The 22,567-nt window shown below is 38.8% G+C and overlaps 2 protein-coding genes across 2 annotated transcripts; one reads left to right on the top strand and one right to left on the bottom strand.

Moving 5' to 3' along the window:
• Window positions 1-1,940: 1,940 nt before the first annotated feature.
• Window positions 1,941-20,781, bottom strand: RIMOC1 (RAB7A interacting MON1-CCZ1 complex subunit 1). Its single transcript, XM_081233728.1, has 7 exons — window positions 20,459-20,781; window positions 15,511-15,617; window positions 13,171-13,314; window positions 11,890-12,021; window positions 10,891-11,005; window positions 4,757-5,039; window positions 1,941-3,767 (listed from the first exon to the last, which is right to left on the bottom strand). Coding segments are annotated over exons 1-7 (882 nt in total). The 5' UTR covers window positions 20,559-20,781; the 3' UTR covers window positions 1,941-3,766.
• LOC308617067 (protein FAM136A-like) lies at window positions 15,632-16,432 on the top strand. Its single transcript, XM_081233729.1, has one exon. The coding sequence runs from the start codon at window positions 15,663-15,665 to the stop codon at window positions 16,074-16,076; it is 414 nt and encodes a 137-aa protein (XP_081089855.1). The 5' UTR covers window positions 15,632-15,662; the 3' UTR covers window positions 16,077-16,432.
• Window positions 20,782-22,567: the final 1,786 nt, after the last annotated feature.

The following is a 22,567-nucleotide window of genomic DNA, read 5'->3' as shown; positions in this document are numbered from 1 at the left end:
AACAGCAGCACGAATACATAATGCATATTTTAACTGTGGATACATTAAATGTATGTTAATGTAATACTTCCATGATAGCTCATAGTGTTAAGAAAAAATAATACAAGGAGGTGATACTAGAGAACTATGGAATCCTGTGTTCTGTGGCAGAAGGGGTATCCTTATGGGAGTCAGAAAAGGAGCCCTGGAGGGTGGAGAGAGAAAAGTGACAAGCAATCTAAAACTAGCGTATAAGCCAGCTGTGGGTTTTTAAAAAATGGCATTAAAATGAATCTCCCACTTTAATGAACATCAGCGAATTCCCAGCGGGACTGACTGTAAAGGCAGGAATGTACATTTCATTGTGGGGTTTTAGCCAATGAGTCTCACCTCACTCTACTGTATGCAAACAAGTAAGGGAAAGTCTTCACTTATGATCTGCACCTTAATCAGCATCAAACAATTCAGAGTAGCCAGAAACCCTATAAATGCAGCAAAGCAGACAAGCCTTTAACTAAGTCTCAAAACCTAGATAACATGAGAAAATTCATAGTGGAAAAGAACCATACAAATTTAAGGATTATGAAAAATCCTTTAACAGAGTTTAAGTTTTAGTAACCATCAAAGAGTTCAAAATGGAGAGAAACTCCAAGTGTAAAAATGCTACAAGGTCTTTAGGTTATCACTTACTCATTAGTAAGGGCCACACTGGAGAGAAACCCTTTAAATGGGATCAAAATGAGAAGTTCTTAGGTAGTGATTCATTGTTTAATTCAGCATCAAAACTTCCATAAGAAAGAGAAACTTCATGAATATACTGAATGTGCAGTGGCACACTGAATAGTATTCAACCAGAGGGGTAGACCCAAATGCTGAAGTAGACAGGTGCTTACAGGTGCCTTCCCAACCACCCTAAATAAAACAGCACCCCTCTTGAGTCACACTAGCCCCATGCCCTGCTTTATTCTTCATAGCACTCATCACTCACCAAGCTACACATTTATTTCTTAAAATGCGTTAACTTCCTCCACTAGAAAACAAACTCCGGTGTTTTACAAAGCTATATACTCAGTGCCTAGGATAAAACCTAGCATGTAATAGGCACATAATAGTTGTTGATGAGTGAATTATAGTAATTATAGTACTTTTCTTATGTGGAGTATTTGGTATCTTGAAGTTAATCCATTCTAAATGAAACAGAGTTTACATAACAGGCTTTAACACATACAAAAATGTACTGTCCATTGTTTTGTAATACATCACAGTAAAAAGCATTATAACTGGTGTGGTCTACAAATTATTCTCCAATTGTGTGGGGGATGAAAAAGTTGTACAAAAAGCACCCAACAGTAGCCCCATTAGTGTACCAACCAGTGAGAGACCCAAGTAGTTCACAGGGTCATGAAGACAAAATGGAGTTCCCAGCTTCTGAAGAGAAAGCTCTCTACTTTTCTCTGGTTCTAGATCTAAATGATACTTTACTCCTCTGAGGAGTAATTCCCTCTTGGCCTTGTCAACCACTGGTACAGAGGCCACGGCAGTCTGGAATCCAAGAGCAGTAACCCTTTTGTGGCAGACTTCAGCACTTAAGAATCATGCCTCTTATTAATTCAAAAAACATTACTAAGGGCCTACCATTCATTAAGCACTATGCATAAAGATAAATTTTTAAAATATGGAGTTTGCCAACTCATAAGAAAAATGACTATAAAGCAATGTGATCAGTGTGATAACATGGGTTGGGGAAGTTTCAGGGAGCAGAAGCAGAATGACATGTAACTTTGACTGAAAATGGCTGGAAAAAGCCTTATGGATCCAGTATCACTGGAGCTAAGTCCTAAAGGATAAACAGGTATTCACTTGACTACAAAGAAGGGCAAAGTGTTCCAGCCAGAAGTAACGAGGATATTGAGGGAAAAAAAAAACACAGCACATTGGGGAAGGAACTAGTATACTTGTGATTGATCATGGTTCTCCAAAAAGGGTGGGGTGAGGGTGGGCAGTCTGTGATTTAAACCTTTATCCTTAGAAAGCACAAAGGTATTTTCATAGCAAAACTTGTAAAAGCTAAGTTAAATAAAAATCTTCTTAGCTGTGTAAGGATAAACAAGGAGACAAAGGCAGAGATAGGGAGAGACTCTCCTTGTCCCAAGCAGCTCCATCAGAATGTTGATCAAAAATGAGCCTAAGGAACACTGGACTAGAATATGATCACACAGGAAGAGCTGCAGAGATGAGGCTGGCAAGGTAGGCAGAAGAAAGCAGGTTACAGCATTCTGTGTTGCCCTGCTCTGTGGAAGATCAAAAAAAGAGAAAACATGAACTGGAAAAGATTTTAGATGAAAAGTAAGATTCGTTGTTTGAACATATCGAATGTAAAATTACTATGGGATGTCTAAGTGAAGATATTTAATAGGCAGTTAGAAAGAAGGTTTACAAAGCAGAAGCTGGGATTCAAGCTACAGGTTTGGGAGTCAGCCTAACATTACAGGTGATAGAAGCCATGGCTATCAATAATATCACATAAATGTACAGTTGACCCTTGATCAATGAGGGGGTTAGAGGTGCAATCCTCCTGGCAGTCAAAAATCTGCGTATAACTTTTAGTCAGCCCTCCATATCCGCGATTCCTCTGTATCCGGAGATGCAACCAACCACCGATGGTGTAGTACTGTACTATTTACTACTGGAAAAACCCCAGGTATAAGTAGACCCACATAGTTCAAACCTGTGTTGTTCAAGGGTCAACTGTATTTAGAGTAAGTAAAAAAGAAAAAAGGGAGAAAGAAAGTAAGGAAGGAAGGAAAAATGGGAGAAGAGGGAGGAAAAAGAAAAAACAGTATTCTGGAAAAGAGCAATACGTACAGGATATTGGCAGAAAAAAGAGAAGCCCCGGGGAAATGAGGGAGCCAGCAGAGAGGAAACGTGGAGACTAGTCTTCAACATGAAGCAGGATACCTCTTTTCCTCTACAAAGGGGGGAGATGAGCAGGGCAAAACGGGTGAACAGACACTGACCTGCTCATAGTCTCTATTTTCTGTAAGACAGGACCAAGGGCCATGTGCTAGGGGAGGGGCCAAAGGGCCAGAGGAAAGTGATGAGGCAAGTTAGAGGTTTGGATTAGCCACAGTGGGAAGGGGACAGGGGCCACACTACTAACAAACGAAAGGCTTACGCTGAAGGCTCTTCTAAAGCTGAAGGCAAGATACTTAGAGTGATTCCACTTTGAAGGAGCTGCAGGAACTTCCCATGGAACTCAGCATCCCCAAAAAAGAAGGTGGAACGATAGGATTAATTCAGTGTTGAGGGACTGTAGAATGATTAGGCTGAAAGACCAGGGGAAGATGGATTTGAAGGGACTGTGGAGAGCACGTCATATGGTGCCCCATAAGGCCAAGGCTGGACAGGGAAGGAAGAAAATCTGAAAGAGGCTGATGGTGAGGAGAAAAGGGGGCAGCAAGAGGAGGAGGCTATGAGGAAGCTACAGAGACACAAAAGAAATAAGAGAGAGAAGAATCAATCAAAATGAGGAAGTAAAAAACTGGAAAGATAAGAATGTCACTAGCTATTGAAATTTAAGATTTCAGAAAGAGAAACTCAGGATGGTGATACTCATGTTGAGGCCGTGGGAGTTAAGTTCCTGGAATGTGATGAAGTCAACAGCCCAGAGGTGAAGGATATTGGCAAGGTATCAGACAGATCATCCCAAGACGACAACAGGAACTGAGGTAGACAGAAAGACTGTCAGCAAGATACCAGGTTGGGCTCTTGGCCTTTAACACTCACCCCTACAATTAAAGACAAAATCTATTAAAATTTCAAAACATGAAAAGATGTGCTCTAAAGACATAAGACTAATGGCGGACTAACCTAACTTGGTTTTACCTTCATTACTCATTTAATAAACCATGCATATTCTTTTAAACAAAATAGGAAAATCATTTTGAAATTTTTATAAAATGCCTAATAGACTAAAAATTTTAAATGCCATTAGTAGTACGTGGTGAAACAAACAAAAATTATTATGTGGAGTCTTTCATTATTTATCTTATTCTGGAAATGGTACATGGATATTGGTCACAATTTTTCATTTTGCCAATTTTTATATCTATAGCATATATACAAAGCAAAGAGGGACTTGATTTTAATCTCTGAAGTGCAGCAAACTTCAAGACAGGGAGATTAAAAAATAGTCTAAAAACAGTTAAAATGTTCAATTTTATGTTATGTATATTGTACCACAATAAAAAAAACCCTAAAGTAATAGAAAAAAACTCTTTATAGAGATAAACTGGATTTCTCCTTAGTATTAGTTACAGGATATCTGTAGTTCTGAGTGAGTTAGAATAACATAAATGCCATTTTAGATGTTAAAGAATCATTCCCTCACAGGTGTAAGAATATATAGTGAGGGACTTCCCTGGCAGTCCAGCGGTTAAGACTTTGCCTTCCAATGAAGGGGGTGCAGGTTCGATCCCTGGTCGGGGAGCCAAGATCCCACATGGCTCACGGCCAAAAAAACAAAACATAAAACAGAAGCAATAATGTAATAAATTCAGTAAAGACTTTAAAAATGGTCCACATCAAAAAAAATCTTAAAAAAAAAAAAAGAATATATAGTGAAAGATGGTGATGGCATTTAAAAAAGGGTAACCATGCTGGCTATCTTTATGTAGTGTAATGTTCCTAAATTCAGTATCAATATGTCTTCTTTTCTGGAACTTCCATTTCCTGAGCCTTTTTGTTTTTCTGTTTGAAAAGGACTAGATGAACTTACTAGTTAGTGTGATGCTGAAAGAAGTTTAAAATTTGTTTTGCATTTGTTGTATTCCATTCTTGTTCTTTCAGGGGTCCTTCGCACACAGATACATACTTTTTCAAAATTTTTTCTCCTACTTCTCGGAAATCCAAAGGTTCTTTGTATGTAGTGTAGCTTGCTCCAGAAACACCAGTATCCACTTCATGATTTTCTGCCTGTTGATCTGCACAATGCTTCAATCCCCAATAACACATTTCTCCACTGTACATCATAGCCAGCAAATGAATGTCACTAAATATTCCTGGGAAAGTCATTTAAGTTGAGAGATTAGAATTTAAAAATGTAAAAAGAAACCCTGGTGATTAAGACTCCAATAAAATCCTTTTACTTACCTCATTAAGCATTTTCCCTTCTCATTTAACAGCTATACTTAGAAAAGCCAAATATCACTAATACAATCCTCATTCCATCGGCACTTCTATCTCTATAAAAGAGGCCCAATCCCACCATCCCCCAAAAAAGAATTATTTTTAAAGAATCATATGGGTCAGTGTGTTAGTCTTTCTGGTGTTCTCTTTAGGATTTCTTTGAGAATCTAATCTAAATCGATGGAACCTCTCCCAGAATGTACATCCCATATTCCGCATACAATTTCAGAGTACTAAGAGATTCCCTCAGTCCCATCCATGAACACAACTTTTATTTAGGGGTATACTCAGGATCAGTAATACAGTTCCTATATTTCTACAGCAGTGTACAGAGATGATCCTGCATAATCATGTCCCTTAGAGGCCATATGATTCTAAGTTACCAAAGATGTTAAATTGTATCCAAGATGCTTTATGTTCCCAGGATAAAGGAATACATTGCAGGATTTCCATCAAAAGTTGAAAGCGTGCTTATTATGGAAGAAGGTGATTATATAATTAAACATTTATGACACACAAAGTATATTAATTTGATATAAAAACAAAAAGACCTAGAATTGTAAAGATCTGGGGATAAATTATCGACTTTGTACAACTCACCAAAGCTCTTTAAACCTCAGTTTGCAAAAATCAGGATTCCACATGCCCTACTTATTTCATGGAATTTTCTTAAGGAACACATAAAATAAAAATGCATAAACCATAAAGTGCTATTAAATTATATGACTAACTTCTTCAAGTCATAAAATACAAATAAATGATCTAGACAGGTACTTGTGTGACTAGAGAAGTTTACCTCAAATAAATGAGCATCATAATCTCAGTTGCTCACCTAATATGGCTCATCAGAAATGACTATGATAGTACTAGAGATATAAAAATAGAAGAAAAATTCAGCTTCCAAAACTGTTATAGTTTGTATTATCTTGAATCTATTTCAAGTTTTTGGTAGTCTCAGAGTTTGTCCCTACAGGTAACCCTTCACCTCACCTCCAATTCAGCTTATAAATAGTAGCAAGAGAAGGAATAAGCTTAGCAGACGAACCGATTCATTACACTGTTATATCAACCAAAGAAATAATTAAGAGCAGAATCTGAGGCTTGCATTCATGAACATACGATGGGCTACACTCTATTAATTATGCTTTCTATGTATAAAACAACTCAGTAAGTACAATGCATATTACCCATAATCACTTCTTTTCACTTCATTTCTTCATAGTTAAAAGGTCATAAACCTCAGAGAAAAAGCTGGAATAGCATTAGATGTTATTTAGAATATAAAAAGAAACAGACCTAGAATCAAGAGGATCTGGGTGTAAATTATTGACTTTGTGCCACTCACCAAAGCTCTTTAAGCCCCAGTTCGCAAAAATCAAGATTCCACATGCCCTCCTTAATTTCATGGAGTTTTCTTAAGGAATAGTTTGCTGTTTTTTCCAAATTAACGATTTTCACCGCAGAATTATATTTCATATTAGATAGGACATTTCACTGAATTTATATCCTTTTTCATTTTTGTGATCCTACACCCTAATTATTCCTCAAAAGACTGGTAGAGGGGAGTAACGAGATAGAAGCAAAAATGAAGAGAAGGTTGAACTTTTAAGCAGACTAGAGCCTTAGGAGGAGGAGCTGAAGTTAAGTCCCACAAAGTGAAGCCACTTGGGAAAGATGAGAAGTGTTTGCTTAAGGGAGAGCTGGCATCCAATTTGTGCCCAACTCTAAGTTAGCCTCATCCTTTATATTAACAAGGAGTGATGGTTAAACAAGGTACACAGATATCCTTTGGAAAGGTGTTTCTGAGGAGAGAATGAATAGCTATATGCTAAAGAGTGGTCCTCAAACTTTAGCCTGCATTAGAATTACCTGGAGGACATGCTGAAATGCTGATTGCTGGGCCCCCACCTCCAAAACTTTCAGATTCAGGTATGGGATTGGGTCTATGAATCTGCATTTTTAACAAAGTCCTAGGACCTAGGGTGAGGCTGCTGGTCCATAGACTATGCTAAACTACTGCACTGCATTAAAATACCAAAGGAAGAAATGAACAATGTAAAAATTACACATTCTCCCTCTCTGCTCCTCCAAGGAATCCATTAGTCTGTAGCTATAGTCTTTTTGCTGCTACAAATTTTCCTTGGTTATTTTTTCTGCTAATGCTCAGCATTGTTTTCAATAAAATACTTCACTTGGTGAACACATCAAGAGAGTGCGGGGTGCAGGGAGGAAGAGGGTGAATAACCCATGAAGTAAAAGTGATGGCAGAAAGATGACTTTCATAGGAAAAAAAAAGGTGGCCAGACTGGCATTCTCTAGAAGCAGTGATGTCTAAATCTGACTGCATCATAATTACGGTAGGTTATAAAAATAGATTCCTGAACTCCAGATATTAAATCAGAACCTGCATGTGATACACAGAAATCTATATTTTTGGGGACTTCCCTGGTGGCGCAGTGGTTAAGAATCTGCCTGCCAATGCAGGGGACAAGGGTTTGAGCCCTGGTCCAGGAAGATACCACATACCGCAGAGCAACTAAGCTCGTGTGCCACAACTACTGAGCCTGAGCTCTAGAGCCCACAAGCCACAACTACTGAGCCCACATGCCACAACTACTGAAGCCTGCGCACCTAGAGCCTGTGCTCCGCAACAAGTGAAGCCAGCGCAGTGAGAAGCTTGCGCACTGCAACAAAGAGTAGCCCCTGCTTGCCGCAACTAGAGAAAGCCCACGCACAGCAACAAAGACCCAACACAGCCATACATACATACATACATACATACATACATACATACATACATACATACATAAATTTAATTTTTAAAAAAAAGAAGAAAAGAAATCCGTATTTTTAAACAAGCTACCCAGGCAATTAGTGATGTCAATTCAGAGCTGCTCCTTTAAGCCATCTGAAATCCAGGTTCTGGGCTAAGTAATGAGCCAAAGGCTGCTGGGAAGGGGGCTCTTCAGTGGCATAAAAAGGGCATAACCCCAGGATGTGCACAGCTGAACAAACTTTTAACCTAGTTAACCCCAGAGTTATCCTGACAAGGCTATTTTTATAAGGGCCCACAGAAGAATGAACCATAGCAATGAGATAAAAAGATTTACTGAATACATTACCTGGTAATTTTTAAAAGCTGAAAATTTAATGGCATACAGGTAATGATCAAAGGACAAAATGATTATCTCACCTTGGAAAACGAAATAAAAATCATACTAAGTGTACACTGTTGTGAGTTTTATGTAGAATCAGGTAAATTATCATTAAGATCTGGCCACAAAAATATTTTGATGATTCATATAGAACTTTTGTCTCTAATTAGTACTAAGAATTATTCCGAATTGTGTTTCATATATATATATATTATATATATATATTATATGTTTTTTATATACTCCACCAGGGCCTTAAGAGTAATTTAGCCTATGAAAAGTAGGCTTCCTGGCTTCTAATCTACATCTTGAGGAATGAAGTAGGGAGGAACAAACTGCTTTAGATGAGAGCAAGAAGTCAGCACCAAAAGAGGACTGATTCCTGTGGCAAAACTGCTAGGGAGTCGATGTTGTTTTGTTGTTTCCTGGAAAAAAGAGACCCTTTCTGTGCCTTTGATTCCCCTGCTGAAGAAGCAATGGAAGATAGAGGCGAGTGTAATCAATTATAATCCAAGAGAAGACATCAGTATCACAAGCATCGTGATAAAAAAATTCTAGGCCATGAGAATATATGACTTTATGACTAGAAATGGAAGAATAAGGGAAATTGGTGACTTGTGCTCTTTTCTTTGGTTCTAAATAAGCTTTAATGCCATCTCTGCTTTTTCTTTTAAATCAGTCCATGTGGGTAAGGAAATTTTAGAAAGATCATTTTTAATGCAGCTAATCGGCTCACTAGTTACCTGGAATAAATACTTCCCACAAATAAATCAAAACACCCCATGTTTGTCAAAACATCATGCCCTCTGAAGGAGCACCTTATATTCACAAGTTTTTTTAGGACAAGCTACTTGCCTGAATAAAATGAAGGTAACAACTTTTGGACAACAGTAGCCAGTCATATGTTAATGGCTCTTAAATCATGGTGTTTTTTTTTTTCTGTGTGATGTTTTCTAATAGAAAGGAAAAGCCTATAGAAGCTAACAAAGAAAGAATTAAAATTCACTTATAAAATTAAAACACAGAATTTTCCCTAAGAAGTTTTCTTCTTATTCCCCATGTTTGAATTTTCCCCATCAAAATTTCCCCAAAATTTCAGATGAAGCATAAAAGAAAGTTTACACGAAGAATCTAACATCACTTGCCAGCTATGTGACCTTATCAGGCTTATCAGGACCTCAGTTCTTCCATTTGTAAAAAGAGACACTAAAAGTAAGTGGTTCCTCCCTCTCAAACCTCAGTCTAAAACCCAAATGATGCTCTATATCCAGTCCCTAACTTTTTTTTTTTGCGGTACGCAGGCCCCTCACCACTGTGGCCTCTCCCGCTGTGGAGCACGGGCTCCGGACGCGCAGGCCCAGCGGCTACAGCCCACGGGCCCAGCCGCTCCGCGGCACGCGGGATCCTCCCGGACCGGGGCACGAACCTGCATCCCCTGCATCGGCAGGCAGACCCTCAACCACTGCGCCACCAGGGAAGCCCCCAGTTCCTAACATTTTTAAGTGCATACAAGTTTATGACAGAAACTAGCAGTTACCACCCAATATTCATTCTTCCTTTCTTTCTTAGTAAAGAGACACTATTTGGGATGGCAATGTATCATGTAAAGGGCTATACATCCCAGATTCCCTTGTAGCTATATGAATCCATGTGATTAAATTCTGGCCAGTGAAATGTAGGTAGAAGTATTCTAAGTGTTGTAACAAACTTGAGAAGGATGAAAGAAAGACTTGGCTGAAAGAAACATCCTTTTGCCATTCCTATGGACTGGAACACAGGTGAGATGGAAGGAGCTCCAGCAGCATCTTGAGATACTGAGAATGGAAGCAATGTCCTCAACAGGGATGCAACTTCGGCAAGTACTGTTTACATGCATTCTATATAACTCGCCTCCTTCTGAAGCTGTAGCGCTCCACTTTGAAAGACGATGGAGGAAAAAGACAGGAACCTGATGATGCCATGAAGCCACCATAACCAGCTCTAGACCTTTTCGAAGTGAAAAAGCAGTAAATTTCTCCTTGTTTAAAAGTTACTTCCAGTCTCAGGACTTCCCTGGTGGCACAGTGGTTTAGACTCCGCACTCACAATACAGAGGACCTGGGTTCAATCCCTGGTCACGTAACTAGATCCACATGCATGCTACAACTAAGAGTTCTCATGGCACAACAAAGGAGCCCGCCAGCCACAACTAAGGAGCCCGCCTGCCGCAACTAAGACCCGGTGCAACCAAATAAATAAATAAAATAAATTTTTAAAAATAAAAATAAAAGTTACCTCCAGTCTCTGTTACAATTAGCTGAACCTAGAGCAGGATCAGGGCTTTGTGGGGATGCAAAGTAAGTAAAAGCAACATGATATATTACTCTCCCTAAATTACTAAGCAGAGATTAGCAGTATTTCTCTATATTACGAGAGAAGATTTTTTAAATTGTTTAAAAAGCCCTTTTATTATTTTTTTGTCTATAATGTAACCTGAAATTTATTTCAATCAAAGTTAAATCTAATAAACTTCTTGAAATTTAAAAATGCTTTAAAACACTTAGAAAACTACAAAAAGAGATCACATTACCTTCACTCAGTAATTTAGCTGTATCTAGGTCTTGAAAAGAAACTCCTTCATTTAACTGGATGGGACACCGAAAATTCAGCATCTGTAGCAAGTAACTGATTCCATCAACAAGGTACTAAATGAAAGTCAAAGACAAAGAATCCAAGTATTAGATGCAGAGCTGTAGAAACTTCAAATGTTAATATTTTTACTCAAGAGAATACTGGCTAATATACAGATATATCATATGATTATTACATTACAATATAAGGACCTACTACCCCAAAACTTTAGTAAGTATAACCCTCCAATTAGTAAAAGAGTATGGGAAAAAAAGAGAAATCATTAACCAAGAACACATGATTAATATACTTGTCAAAAATGTCATCAGAGCAAGAAGAGGTTAAAGATAATAAAGATGTGTTCAAAAACTTGTTAAAAATATGGATGTACTTTATTACAATTTAGAAATATTATGATCAAACTTTTACATCTGAAAGTGTGACCTCTCATTTGCAGGCCCACATAAACCATGTGTACAATCAACCTAAGTTAGGAAGGATCCTTAGTGATACAAATATTAAGACAGGATCTTTGGATTTACTGATTTGGTCAGAAGAGTCAAGAAAAATCAGTGGGCCACAATTTCCTAGGAGCAGGGTCATGTGGGATCTTTAGGAGTGATCTGCTGATAGAGAGAGGCTCATAACCAAGTTTGTTTTCTTCAGGCCAAAAATATGCTTAGAAATTAATATAGATTATCTATCTTGTATGATAAAAAATAAAAATCTAGAGCTTAAAAAAAACCATAAAACCTCCCAGTTTACAAAGGGCTTTCACATGTTATCTTATTTAATCTTCATAGTAATTCCAATTTATTTAAGATTACATAGCTGCTAAGTACAGGCCTGGAATGCCAACCCAGGCCCTTTGATTCCTCTACTCTTAATCCTGTACTAAACAGCTTTTGGAAACCTATAAATGTCAACAATCAAAAATGTATGAGGAGTGCTTTTTCACCTTTTTAAGCAAGCTAGATTTTCTTGTGAGCCATTCTCTCCTTTTGGTCAGAGAATGACAATACATGTAGAGTAGGGCTCCTCGTCTCCAAGAGAGACATTCCAGGAGTTCATCCCCAAGCAAATCGCAGTGCTGAAATACAACAAAGACACAGCTAAAAAGAGAAACTTCGTGTCTGTAAAAATCAAAATTAAATTTCAAAATATTGAGCAATTAAAAAATACTCATTTCACAAAATTTGCTCTTTACTTAGCAACCTACACAGGAATGCCTTACTCTGAATCAATTAGAAATACAGAAATCTATTGCTACATGAAAATTAAATTAACTACTCCAATTTACAAATATTTCTAGAAAATTGATGTTCAAGTATTTTAGTAGCCAATTTTCTAATATATTTAAAATATAAGTAATCCATAATCTGACTGAAAAAATAAGTTTTCAGAAATATATGTTACTTGAAACAATTTCTACTACTGCTAAAATAAAACAATGAAAAGATACACACAAAAACAATTTTAATAAATCAAACTTTTACTATGTGGTATCATTTAAAACTTGGGATTATTTGTTTCCACAGTTAGCATTCTCTGATAAACACAAAGAGCAACAAAGATATCTACGTAGAGAAAGCCAGCGGACAGTTCAAGAAGAGAAATTATTTGCTTGAAAGAGTAGCCAGGGCTAGAGACAAAAATCTTGGAATCATCTCAACAGAGACCGCAGTAAAAACAAGTAGTCAAGCAAAGACAAACTACAGACTATCAGAGGATTAAGGAGGTATCTTTGGGGAGTGCCTATGTTTCCAGAATGGAAGAGAGGGGAGATGCTTGAAAAAGAGCAAGAGCAAGGCTTCTTAGAGATGAAGAGGAGCATGCAGGGCTTCCAAGGGATGGGGTGATCATTGGTAAGAAAGGCAACAAATGTCCAGGCAGAAGAAGACTGTGAAAGGATGAGAGATGTGGTATTAGGTTACTAGGGACCTTCAAGAACACACAGCATCTGTAAAAGTAAAGGGAGAAGAAACAGCAAATGTGTATGTTTAGAAAATTACTAGGCACTGTAGTTACAATATAATTCCATCAAACATTCTGAAGCATATTTACAAAAATATGATACTTGAGTTGTGACATCAGTCTGAAATGTTCAACTCTCTTATGTCCCTCCTTCAATCTTAATTTAATACAAAGATACATTTAAGAAAAAAAATACAGATTCTAAAGGGTAATATAGCAGTAATCAGCAGCATTCCACCATAATTCATAGTTGTGCAAAACTTACTTTTGGATGCATATTATTTTCTTTAACCAAAATTTCTGGTTCTGAAAGAAAACTGATCAACTCTTTTACTTTTTGTGAAGAATCTTCAGGAAAATCTTCATCTACTAGCTTGTTCTCCTCAAAATATGTCATGTCCAAAATAGCCTGAAGTAAAAGAGAAAAAAAAGTATAAATGATTTCAACTCGAATGAATAATTCTTATAGGTTAATCTTACATATATACTTTATTAGACATTTAAATCTTCTAGCACAGTATTTAAATTTAAGCAGTCAAAATATCTAGCTATAAATATAATCTAAGATGAACTTTATAGTAAACTTCATAGGATTTTACTGAAGTACTGAATTAAGATAATCTAGTTTCCCTCAAAAAGTAAAATGGCATTTATGTTTTAATTCAGATAAGTTAACTATATACAATATAATTATGAAAAGTTTAATTATTATAGTCTTTGCTATTTGTACATATATACTTCCTGAACATTTTCTACATGCCTGCCATATCAAGACAAGGTCACTACCTCTAGTTTTGTATACTGAATCTTCAAAGGGTTACCCGTTTCTCAAATGAAGCACCAGCACTTTACAACTACCCAATCCTTTTTCTTTGTTTAATCTACTGGACTAAGACTAAGGAAACTGAGTTCTGGTATCAGCTCTACCTAACCAACAAAGGACAAGTCATATTTTATCTTTTTTTTGGAGCCTCAGTTTCTTCATTGACAAAATGAAGAAACTGATCCAAATGCCTTTCAAAGTCCCTTGCTTTGAGGGTAAAAGGAATTAACATATGTAAACACTTCGAACATTACCTAGCACACAGCACTACGTAAGTGTTATGCGCTCTTGTGTAGAAGGCCTAAGCCAGGAAGGGAGAGATCATCATCCTAAGGAAAATGACCTGTTGATTCAGAACCAAAAGTAAGGTCCAAAGGGGTTTGGGGAGTTTTAATCTATATTTCTAATTCTTTTGCCTTATTCTTAGAAATAAGTTAAAATGTTTAGAACTCTCCCACGTGAAGGAAACGAGACAAGCAAGGAACCTTCTGAAAGAAAAGAGAGTCAGGCAAATTTCTCCCAAATTGTAACAGCTCTCAGGGGTTTGTGGGCAGTTGTTACAGGCTCATTCGACCACATGGGAAGGCAGAAAGCATCTCCATGTTCCTCCTAACAGAAAGCAGAGTGTCAGGCACCTAAGTGCTATGAATGTGCATTTTGGAAACTTGACTAAGTTTACTCTATTTCCTATAAACCACTTCATCTTTATTATCCCTTGGCAATCAAGTAAGGGCATACGAAGCACTCTGTCAACTATAAAGTGCTATACAAATGTTAGTTACTATAATAAAATTATGTTTCTTTTTTTTTTGCTGCACTGCACAGCCTGCGGGATCTTAGTTCGCTGACCAGGGATCGAACCCATGCCCCTTGCAGTGGAAGCACGGAGCCTTACCCGCTGGACCGCCAGGGAAGTCCCTCAAAATTATGTTTCTTAGTGTCCACTTGCCTCAGCAGTGTTTGAGAAAACTGAGAAAACAGATCTTACCTGTAGAAAGGTCTGAATTTGAAAGGAAAGTAAAAAAAAGAAGCGGGGAACAGAAAAATCTTTTGGACTTGCATAACAAAAGCACAGGTAGTCAAGTTGAGAATCCAAAGGAAAGGTGAATTTCAGGGAAAAAAAAATAATAATCAGAGCCCTTACAGAAACCTCCATTCCCTCTGACGAACCTTTCACACCTTGGAAATTGCACATTTGAGTGTTGTTTTGTTTTGTTTTGTTTTGATTAATTAATTAATTTTTGGCTGTGTTGGGTCTTCGTTTCTGTGTGAGAGCTTTCTCTAGTTGTGGCAAGCGGGGGCCACTCTTCATCGCGGTGCGCGGGCCTGTCACTATTGCGGCCTCCCTTGTTGCGCAGCACGGGCTCCAGATGCGCAGGCTCAGTAGTTGTGGCTCACGGGCCTAGTTGCTCCCCGGCATGTAGGATCTTCCCAGACCAGGGCTTGAACCCGTGTACCCTGCATTAGCAGGCAGATTCTCAACCACTGTGCCACCAGGGGAGCCCCATTTGAGTTTTCCTTAATTATCTATAAAGGGAAGCAATACTGTTATCTGCAAGATTTTTTTCCTTTTTTATCAATGCATCCAATAAACTTTTCTTCTTTGTGAGGATACTTACTGCCTTACAGCTTCAAGTCTATATGCTTTATACATACAGTTTTTTTTAACACAAACACTTTAAATAGAGAATAAACTGCTTTCATTACACCTAAATTTTGGAGTAACCCTCTTAAATAAGCAAACTGCCTCAACAACGTCAGAAACCACATCTGTTTCAGTACCTGTGTGTAAAGTTCAAGAAGATTTGATGGATTTGAACATTCTTTGTCTTCTCCACACAGAAGTTTCAATTTTTCTAGAGCTGCAGAGGCCCGAATTAAAAAGTGATCTATAAGAGATAAAAACATGATTACTGGAGCAGTGTGGGGTCGTCATGGTGCAGCTGCAGCAGCTCCGGGTGCAGGAGGCGGTGGACTCTATGGTGAAGAGTCTGGAGAGACAGAACATCCAGAAGATGCAGGGCCTCATTTTCCGGTGCAGCGCCGGCTGTTGTGAGGACAGCCAGGCGTCCATGCAGCAAGTGCACCAGTGCATTGAGCACTGCCGTGCACCTCTGGCTCAAGCCCAGGCCCTGGTGACCAGCGAGCTGGAGAAGTTCCAGGACCGCCTGGCCCGATGTACTATGCATTGCAACGACAAAGCCAAAGATTCAATAGATGCAGGGAGTAAAGAGCTTCAGGTGAAGCGGCAGCTGGAGAGTTGCGTGACCAAGTGTGTGGATGACCACATAAACCTCATCCCAACCGTGACCAAGATGAAGGAGTCTCTCTCATCCATTGGGAAATAGATGTCTGCTATTGGCCATCGGGGCTGAAGGCAGGAATCTATTTCAAAAGAGGAGTGGGGATTTGGGTTTTCTAAAGTTTATGAATGAGGAAATTAAGGATGGCAGCAAGTTTAAGGCCTATGTCACTTGCCTCTGGACACTGGTTCCTTTGTGTTTGAATCCTAGAAAGTGAAAAAACCTGGTGCTAAAATTTGGGTCAGAGATAGCACAGGAGAGTTTTTGTGAGCCTGAATTTCATGTGGCAAGTGCTTATCCTGGCAACAGGGAGTCTCCCTTGTACCAAACCACAGCACTCCAAGGTACCAGATTCTCTTAGTACACAGATATCAACAGGCTGGCAGGTTCCTCTGACCTGCTTTTGAGCTGGTGGAGTGTGAGGAGAGATGTTTCTGTTTGTTGCCAACCTCCTGTTTACCAGAAGGATCACTACAACATTTTCCACAAACTGGAAATAAAACAAAATCCATGAGGTCACTAATTTAGAAGGGGAAAGGGGGGGCGCTTCTGGGGATTTGTTTTGCTTGGTTTTGTTTTATATACAAGGGCATGAAGTTACTCTAAGATGTAGAGTTGGGAGAGGTAGTTTGGATAAAAACTTTGAAAGGGTCCTTGCGGATATTCATTTCTGGCCATCAAGATGTGGATGAACATTTCTTAAAATTCTCACACATTACATCTTTCAGCCTGGAGACCCTGCAAAAATATAAGAAGTACTATCACACTGGTAGGGGAAGCAAACCTTCCCTCTAACTGGCAGCCATAATGGGCCCTGAGGGTGTCAGAGAGTCAGCTGAGTGACAAGACAATCTTGCAGTGATACTCACCCTTGAAGGGAAAGGGGATTTTGATTGTGCTATATGTTAGTATTCAGGCATGAACAGCAAAAGAGGAATTGTTAGCTGCATAATTAAGAGAGTTATGAAGTACTGGCCTTGGAAAAATCTTGTTTTCATAAAACAAAACAGAATGAAAGCCTAAACCCAGTATTGCTTACTTTGCTCCCTGTAATAACAGAGCTCTGTTGAGACAATCCCCTGGCAACACGAAGGTCAAAGGAGAAAAAGTAAGCAACTCAGGGGCGAGCTGTGACTCCTTTAGGGCAAAAAAAGGGACAGCCCTCCGTTACCAGATACCACTTTTACGACCTGCATTATTCTTGCCCCAGTTCTGGCACCTTATCATTTTATTAAGGACCTTGCTGTGTTTTTACCAACTTATTACTTGAAATGATAATACAGCATGTCTGTTTGCTGTTTCAAGACTGTGATATATTTTCCTAGTGGTTTGCTTTTTAAAATAAATAAGACTTAATTTTTCTTCAAAAAAAAAAAAACAAAAAAAAAATGATTACTTCACATAGTTTCAGAGTGTCATTTAAATGAAAAAGTTACATATCTAAAATGATGAAATGAAATTATTACAGCATGGTAGTAATATCTTTTGTAAAACATGAAGTACATCATAATGCCTAATCCTACTTAAATTTATCATGGAAATTTATTCCTGAAAGCTGGACTGAAAACTTTCTAGGTTCAGCTGTCATTTCTTAAATGCAATCTGTATTTTCATAATGCTTCTTTTATGATGCTGACATACTCAAAATGTTTAAGTAATAAATTTAAAACCTGTATTGGAATAGTACAAATAATATACATAAATCTACAGAAAGGACTTCCACTAAAAACTTATAACTTCATAAATATATTCTCCAAAAAATAACATGATTGATTAAATCAAATGCCTCATAAAATGTAAGCACTCTGAGCAATTATAACTTTATAATTGTGTTTATGTATTTATGTATGCAAATAGCTGTTACAATTAAAATTATACAAATTTCCTGAATATTTTACTCCTTTAAAAACCTAGAAATGGGACAAATTACTTAATGCCTTCAAAACCTAGACAAAATTAAACTAAATACTTCTGATATACCCTCTAAAAACAACTCCCCCTCATTTCCCCTCTACATTGTCTAATTTCTTCCTTTTCTCTTATGTCATATTCCCTTTGCTTCAATGTTTTCACTTTTTCTTATGGATTTTTCCTCCCTAACCTACAAAGTGTCCATACCAAGGTGCCATCCACACTTCTGCATCATCTCACGTAGTCAAATTTAAATATGCCCACCATCAAGACGCTTAAGTTCCTAAGTATGCCCCTCTGTGGCTTCCTCCTGAAATATATATGCTTTTCCCCTCACTGGCAAATGGAAAGAAAATGTAGCACTTGGTGAGGGTCCATCTGATCCAGCCTCAGAACCTACACAGGTACGTAAGCTGCTCAGCATTGGAACAAAAGCACCACCAGCTTAAGCTGCGTCTGTTGGCAATAATACGATGACTTTAAGTTTTCCCTGGTAAAGCCTAACCTGTATCTAAACCAATTCTGAACGCTTTAAGGTCCACTATTCACCTAAATTGAAAACTACTTCTTTAGCACTGCCCTCCTATCTCTCCTCAGCCCAGAAGTATCATCCACACAGCTCAGAAAAAAAAAAATGCTACTGTGAACTAAATTGTATGAAACATGGTACTCCTTAGGTACTTCTTAAAACACTGAGTTGATATTTTCTTCTTAACTTGCAGGATTATTTTAAATGTAAAGACTTGACTGAATTCACTGAACCACTGCTGAAGGAGTATCTCATATGAATTCATGACATAATTACAGAGGTGGAGGGATAATGGTTCACAATTTTAGAAAATTTTTATGAAATGTAGTATTTTTCCTAACCATTCAAGGTAGTGACTGACAAGGCAAAGACAGGTGATTCTTACATAGTCCCTGGAAAAGGTCCCTCTCATGGTATATTTCCATAAAGTAAACATACTATGCTTGTACAATGAGAAATAAATGAACAAAAACTGACCAGAGGTAAAAAGGAGAGTATTCTTAGATGGACTAGTGTCTGGTTGTATCTGATCTAATTTAAAGACAACAGGAACTATCAATCCCTATAACCTAATATAAATATCATTAAAGGACAAATTTTGGGTGCATATTATTTTTGTGCTATGGGAAAATACAAGTTCAATTCAAACACATGCAACCATGTTTTAATTAAACTTCATAAATATAAGAAAATCTTGCTAGTAATACTGATGAATAGCTCATAACGTGGACCACTATTATTTTAATTCCAATACACTTCAGAACTTTAAAGCCTCCAAACAAGAATATATACCACTTAATTTTTATTTTCAGCCCTCATTCTAGACTGGATTAAAGAACTCTCCCGCTGGAAAATGAGAATGGCTTTTGGTTTCAATGGTAAGTGAATAGCATACATTCTTTGATCTCTTTAGACTGATTCTAATGGAGTTGGAATGGGGTGGAGATCACTGAATAGCTTACTTAGAAGTAACTTAGATACACTTCCAGGTACAGCTACTACTGTCCATGAACTAACTATTCATGTGATTCACTTACCACAAACCAAAAAAGAAAACGGCTTCAGGGTAGTCTGTGGGTTTTTAAGAACATACCCCTAAGAAAAGAAAATCCAGCAGATAATCTTCACTGGAACTAGAGCCATTTTATCATGGACCCTATTCAATAAATTCACCAACTACTCAATCGCTTGGGAAAACGTTCCCCTACTACTTTCCTATGAGTTCGATGACAATGAGACAGTCCACAAGAATTTTTAAAACTGTCTATCTGTAGTAAAGGTGCAAAACTCAAAAAGAAATAATGTAGAAACGTACAGGGAGCTGATAAGTACTGAAAGAGAACAAAAGTCCAAGTAATTCTCCGTCAGTTTTTCAAAGGAAACCGCTTAAACATTTCCAAGAAAGTATTCTAGTACTGACAGGGAGGGCCCTTGTGAGACCTGAGGTGATGAATGTGAGAGAATCGTCTAAATTATACCAATGCAAATCTCTTCTGTATTGTTTACAGCTGAGTTTAGAACCCAAAACATAACACAGAAATTTACAACGAAGCAATGAAAAAGTCGAACTGTTAAACACGCCTAGCTATCTCTACTACATGCAAAACCATTACTTATTTGCGTACCAGCATCCAACTTTAACCACTCATTTAAACTTCCATGTGTACTTCCATCCAGATCTTGCCCCTTTCCCAGTTGCTACCGAGACAGTTAAAGACAAGCAGCACTGATATGACTGGGATTTCAGCGCTTTTCACGGGTTATGAAAAATGGGGTCTCAAAGCAAACGCCTTGCCTTTAGGCGTTGTGAGTTCTTGGAGGTGGACCAGCGACCCCGCAGCGGGGCCAGAAGGGCAACACCTTCGGCAGCCCTGGCCTGGGATCCACACGGACAACAGGCCGCAGCCTCAGCCCCTGCGGCCGTCGACCGCCAGCTCTGAACAACCGTCCGCCCGCCCGCCTCCCTCCCTCTCCTCGGCTCCCTCACCATCCTCGCCGGCGGCTTCGCTAAGTTGTTGTATGTGGGCCTGAGCCAGGTCCCCGAGCTCCTCCACTCGCCTCACCACACTGGAGCCTGAGGCCGCCATGGCCACCACGGGCGGGCGCGCCTAGTCACGTGACTGTGCCAGCCTGAGGTCACCTGATACCCCGGCGCCGGCGGGAAGTGGGGGGGTGGAGCTCTCCTGATAGGCGGGAGGGGACCCCAGCTCCAAAAGAGGGCAGGCTCAGGCCCGCACAGGTTGTTCCGGGTTATTTTCTTCCTTCTCGGAATTCTCTCTCCAGAACCCTGAGCAGCAGGCCGACTTTTGGGGGCGGGCGTGACGTCAGGACGCACCTCCCCTCCTCTAAACCAATCGGAAGCCGCCCATGTCCCCACGCTGATCCAATGAGAAGCCAGATCTCTGGGTTGGGGTCGGGGGTGGGGTTGGCGGGGGCTCTGACTAGAGAGTGCCGCAGTGGCTGGCTGGTCTCTGCCGTGTGTCCAGGGCTGCAGCCGCAGTCAATAGAGCAGACAGGAAAGTCTGAAAATAGGACTGTCTGGTTTTGGTTGCCTAAAATATGGAAAGCCTGGGAGACACTGCTTTGGGAAAGATCCCTGGTGTTCTCCCTCCTTGCTGCAAGTAATAAATCATTCCTTCTCTAGTTTAAAAAAAAAAAAAGACTGGCTCTCCTGGAGAACATCCAAGTCTCTAAGAGGTTACTGTGCGTCTAGGTGGGGACCTCCAAACACTGGTGGAAATTCGCAGTCTAAGCGGTTGAGTGTCGCTGTTTTAAAATTTAATTTTAGCAGCTGGGTTTGTTTTATTTCTGGTCTGCTTTGTCTAGCTCACATTTAACATATTCATCATCATCTCACATCCAATAGTACAAAAATTTTGCATTTACAAAAATTTCTATTGCCATACATCTGAAGACCCTGCCTTAAAGCCCTTCGTGTGAAAAGTTCATCCTCTCAATTGTGAGTTTCAAAGCACTCAGGAGTCTAACTTCCACTTTGCAGTCCCTATTTTCTTGCCTCTGGTCAAACAAATCTTTAACTCGTTTTTTTCGTTTTTCAATTTGACACAGTATATCATGAATAATCTCCATCCTATCTTCTTTCTTTGAAAGATAGTTTTTTATTTAATAGAAAATACTAAAAGTAGGTGCCAACTAAAAGTTGTCGCTTGTCATCTGTTGCCATTCTACAAGAATGAAGTCACTAGTCACTGTAGTCGCTGACCTTCAACACACTCTGAAAGGAGTTCAGGGTAGAGATCAGAAAAAAGGCACGCTGTACTCTGGGAAAAACTGCAGAACAGACCTTCAGACAGATATTTTCAGGAGAAGATTTTGTGAGCCCAATTTCTTGTGTCTTCTCATTTCTAGAAAACCAGTAAAATCATTAATGGAGACATCTGCTCCTCGTTACTAGCAGCAACCTTCTGCCAAAATGTGTGCTTGACTGCACATATCCCCCTTCACTAAAATCATATATACACTGACAGTTCCCCAGAGCTATCTACAGTCCAGGCTATAGTCCTCATGAGGCTCCAAATAAAACTTAACTCACAACTCTCACGTTGTGCACTTTTTTTGCAGTTGACATAAGGAAATAGTGTAATTGACCACAATGGCTTTCTAGCTGACCTTTGTAACACCAGTTTCTTCCTCCTTCAATTCTCCATAAACATAGGGAGCAGGAATCAGGTATTAATTTTGTATCCTCAGGGATTCCTACAGTGCCTGATATATAATAAATACTCAGGAAAAGTTTATTAATTAAACAAAAATTTCATGTTATCTTGTAAATATATTACTCTCTAATCAGGAAGCTGAAGGCCAGGAAGGTTGCATTATGTGATCAATGTGGGCTAAAGAATCAAAATTCTTATAAGCATTTGACATCTCAAAATGCCAAACCTCACTAAGTATATGTATTAAATAAAATTTAAAGTTCCAGAGATTCATTAAACAACCATGGACTTTCAGCGGGAAACATACCTGCCACTGGGAATTATTGCTCAACTGATAGTAAGTGTATGCATGTCTTCAGAGAGAATTGGAAGGGATCATATAGTACAGCCCCTCATCTCCGGCTGAAGAAACTGGACAG

Source organism: Mesoplodon bidens, assembly GCF_964165515.1.
Source record: "Mesoplodon bidens genome assembly, chromosome: 4".
Lineage (NCBI taxonomy): Eukaryota > Metazoa > Chordata > Mammalia > Artiodactyla > Ziphiidae > Mesoplodon > Mesoplodon bidens.
Note: the sequence above shows the minus strand (reverse complement) of the source record. Positions and strands in the feature narration are given on the sequence as shown.

Coding starts and splice junctions, on each gene's coding strand:
- LOC308617067 (XM_081233729.1), top strand. CDS start 15,663: ATGGTGCAGCTGCAGCAGCTCCGGGTGCAGGAGGCGGTGGACTCTATG.
- RIMOC1 (XM_081233728.1), bottom strand. CDS start 20,558: ATGGCGGCCTCAGGCTCCAGTGTGGTGAGGCGAGTGGAGGAGCTCGGG. Junction 11,006..11,889: donor AATCTAGCTTGCTTAAAAAG/GTGAAAAAGCAC, acceptor ACTTTCATTTAG/TACCTTGTTGATGGAATCAG. Junction 5,040..10,890: donor AGCTAAATTACTGAGTGAAG/GTAATGTGATCT, acceptor TGACTTTCCCAG/GAATATTTAGTGACATTCAT.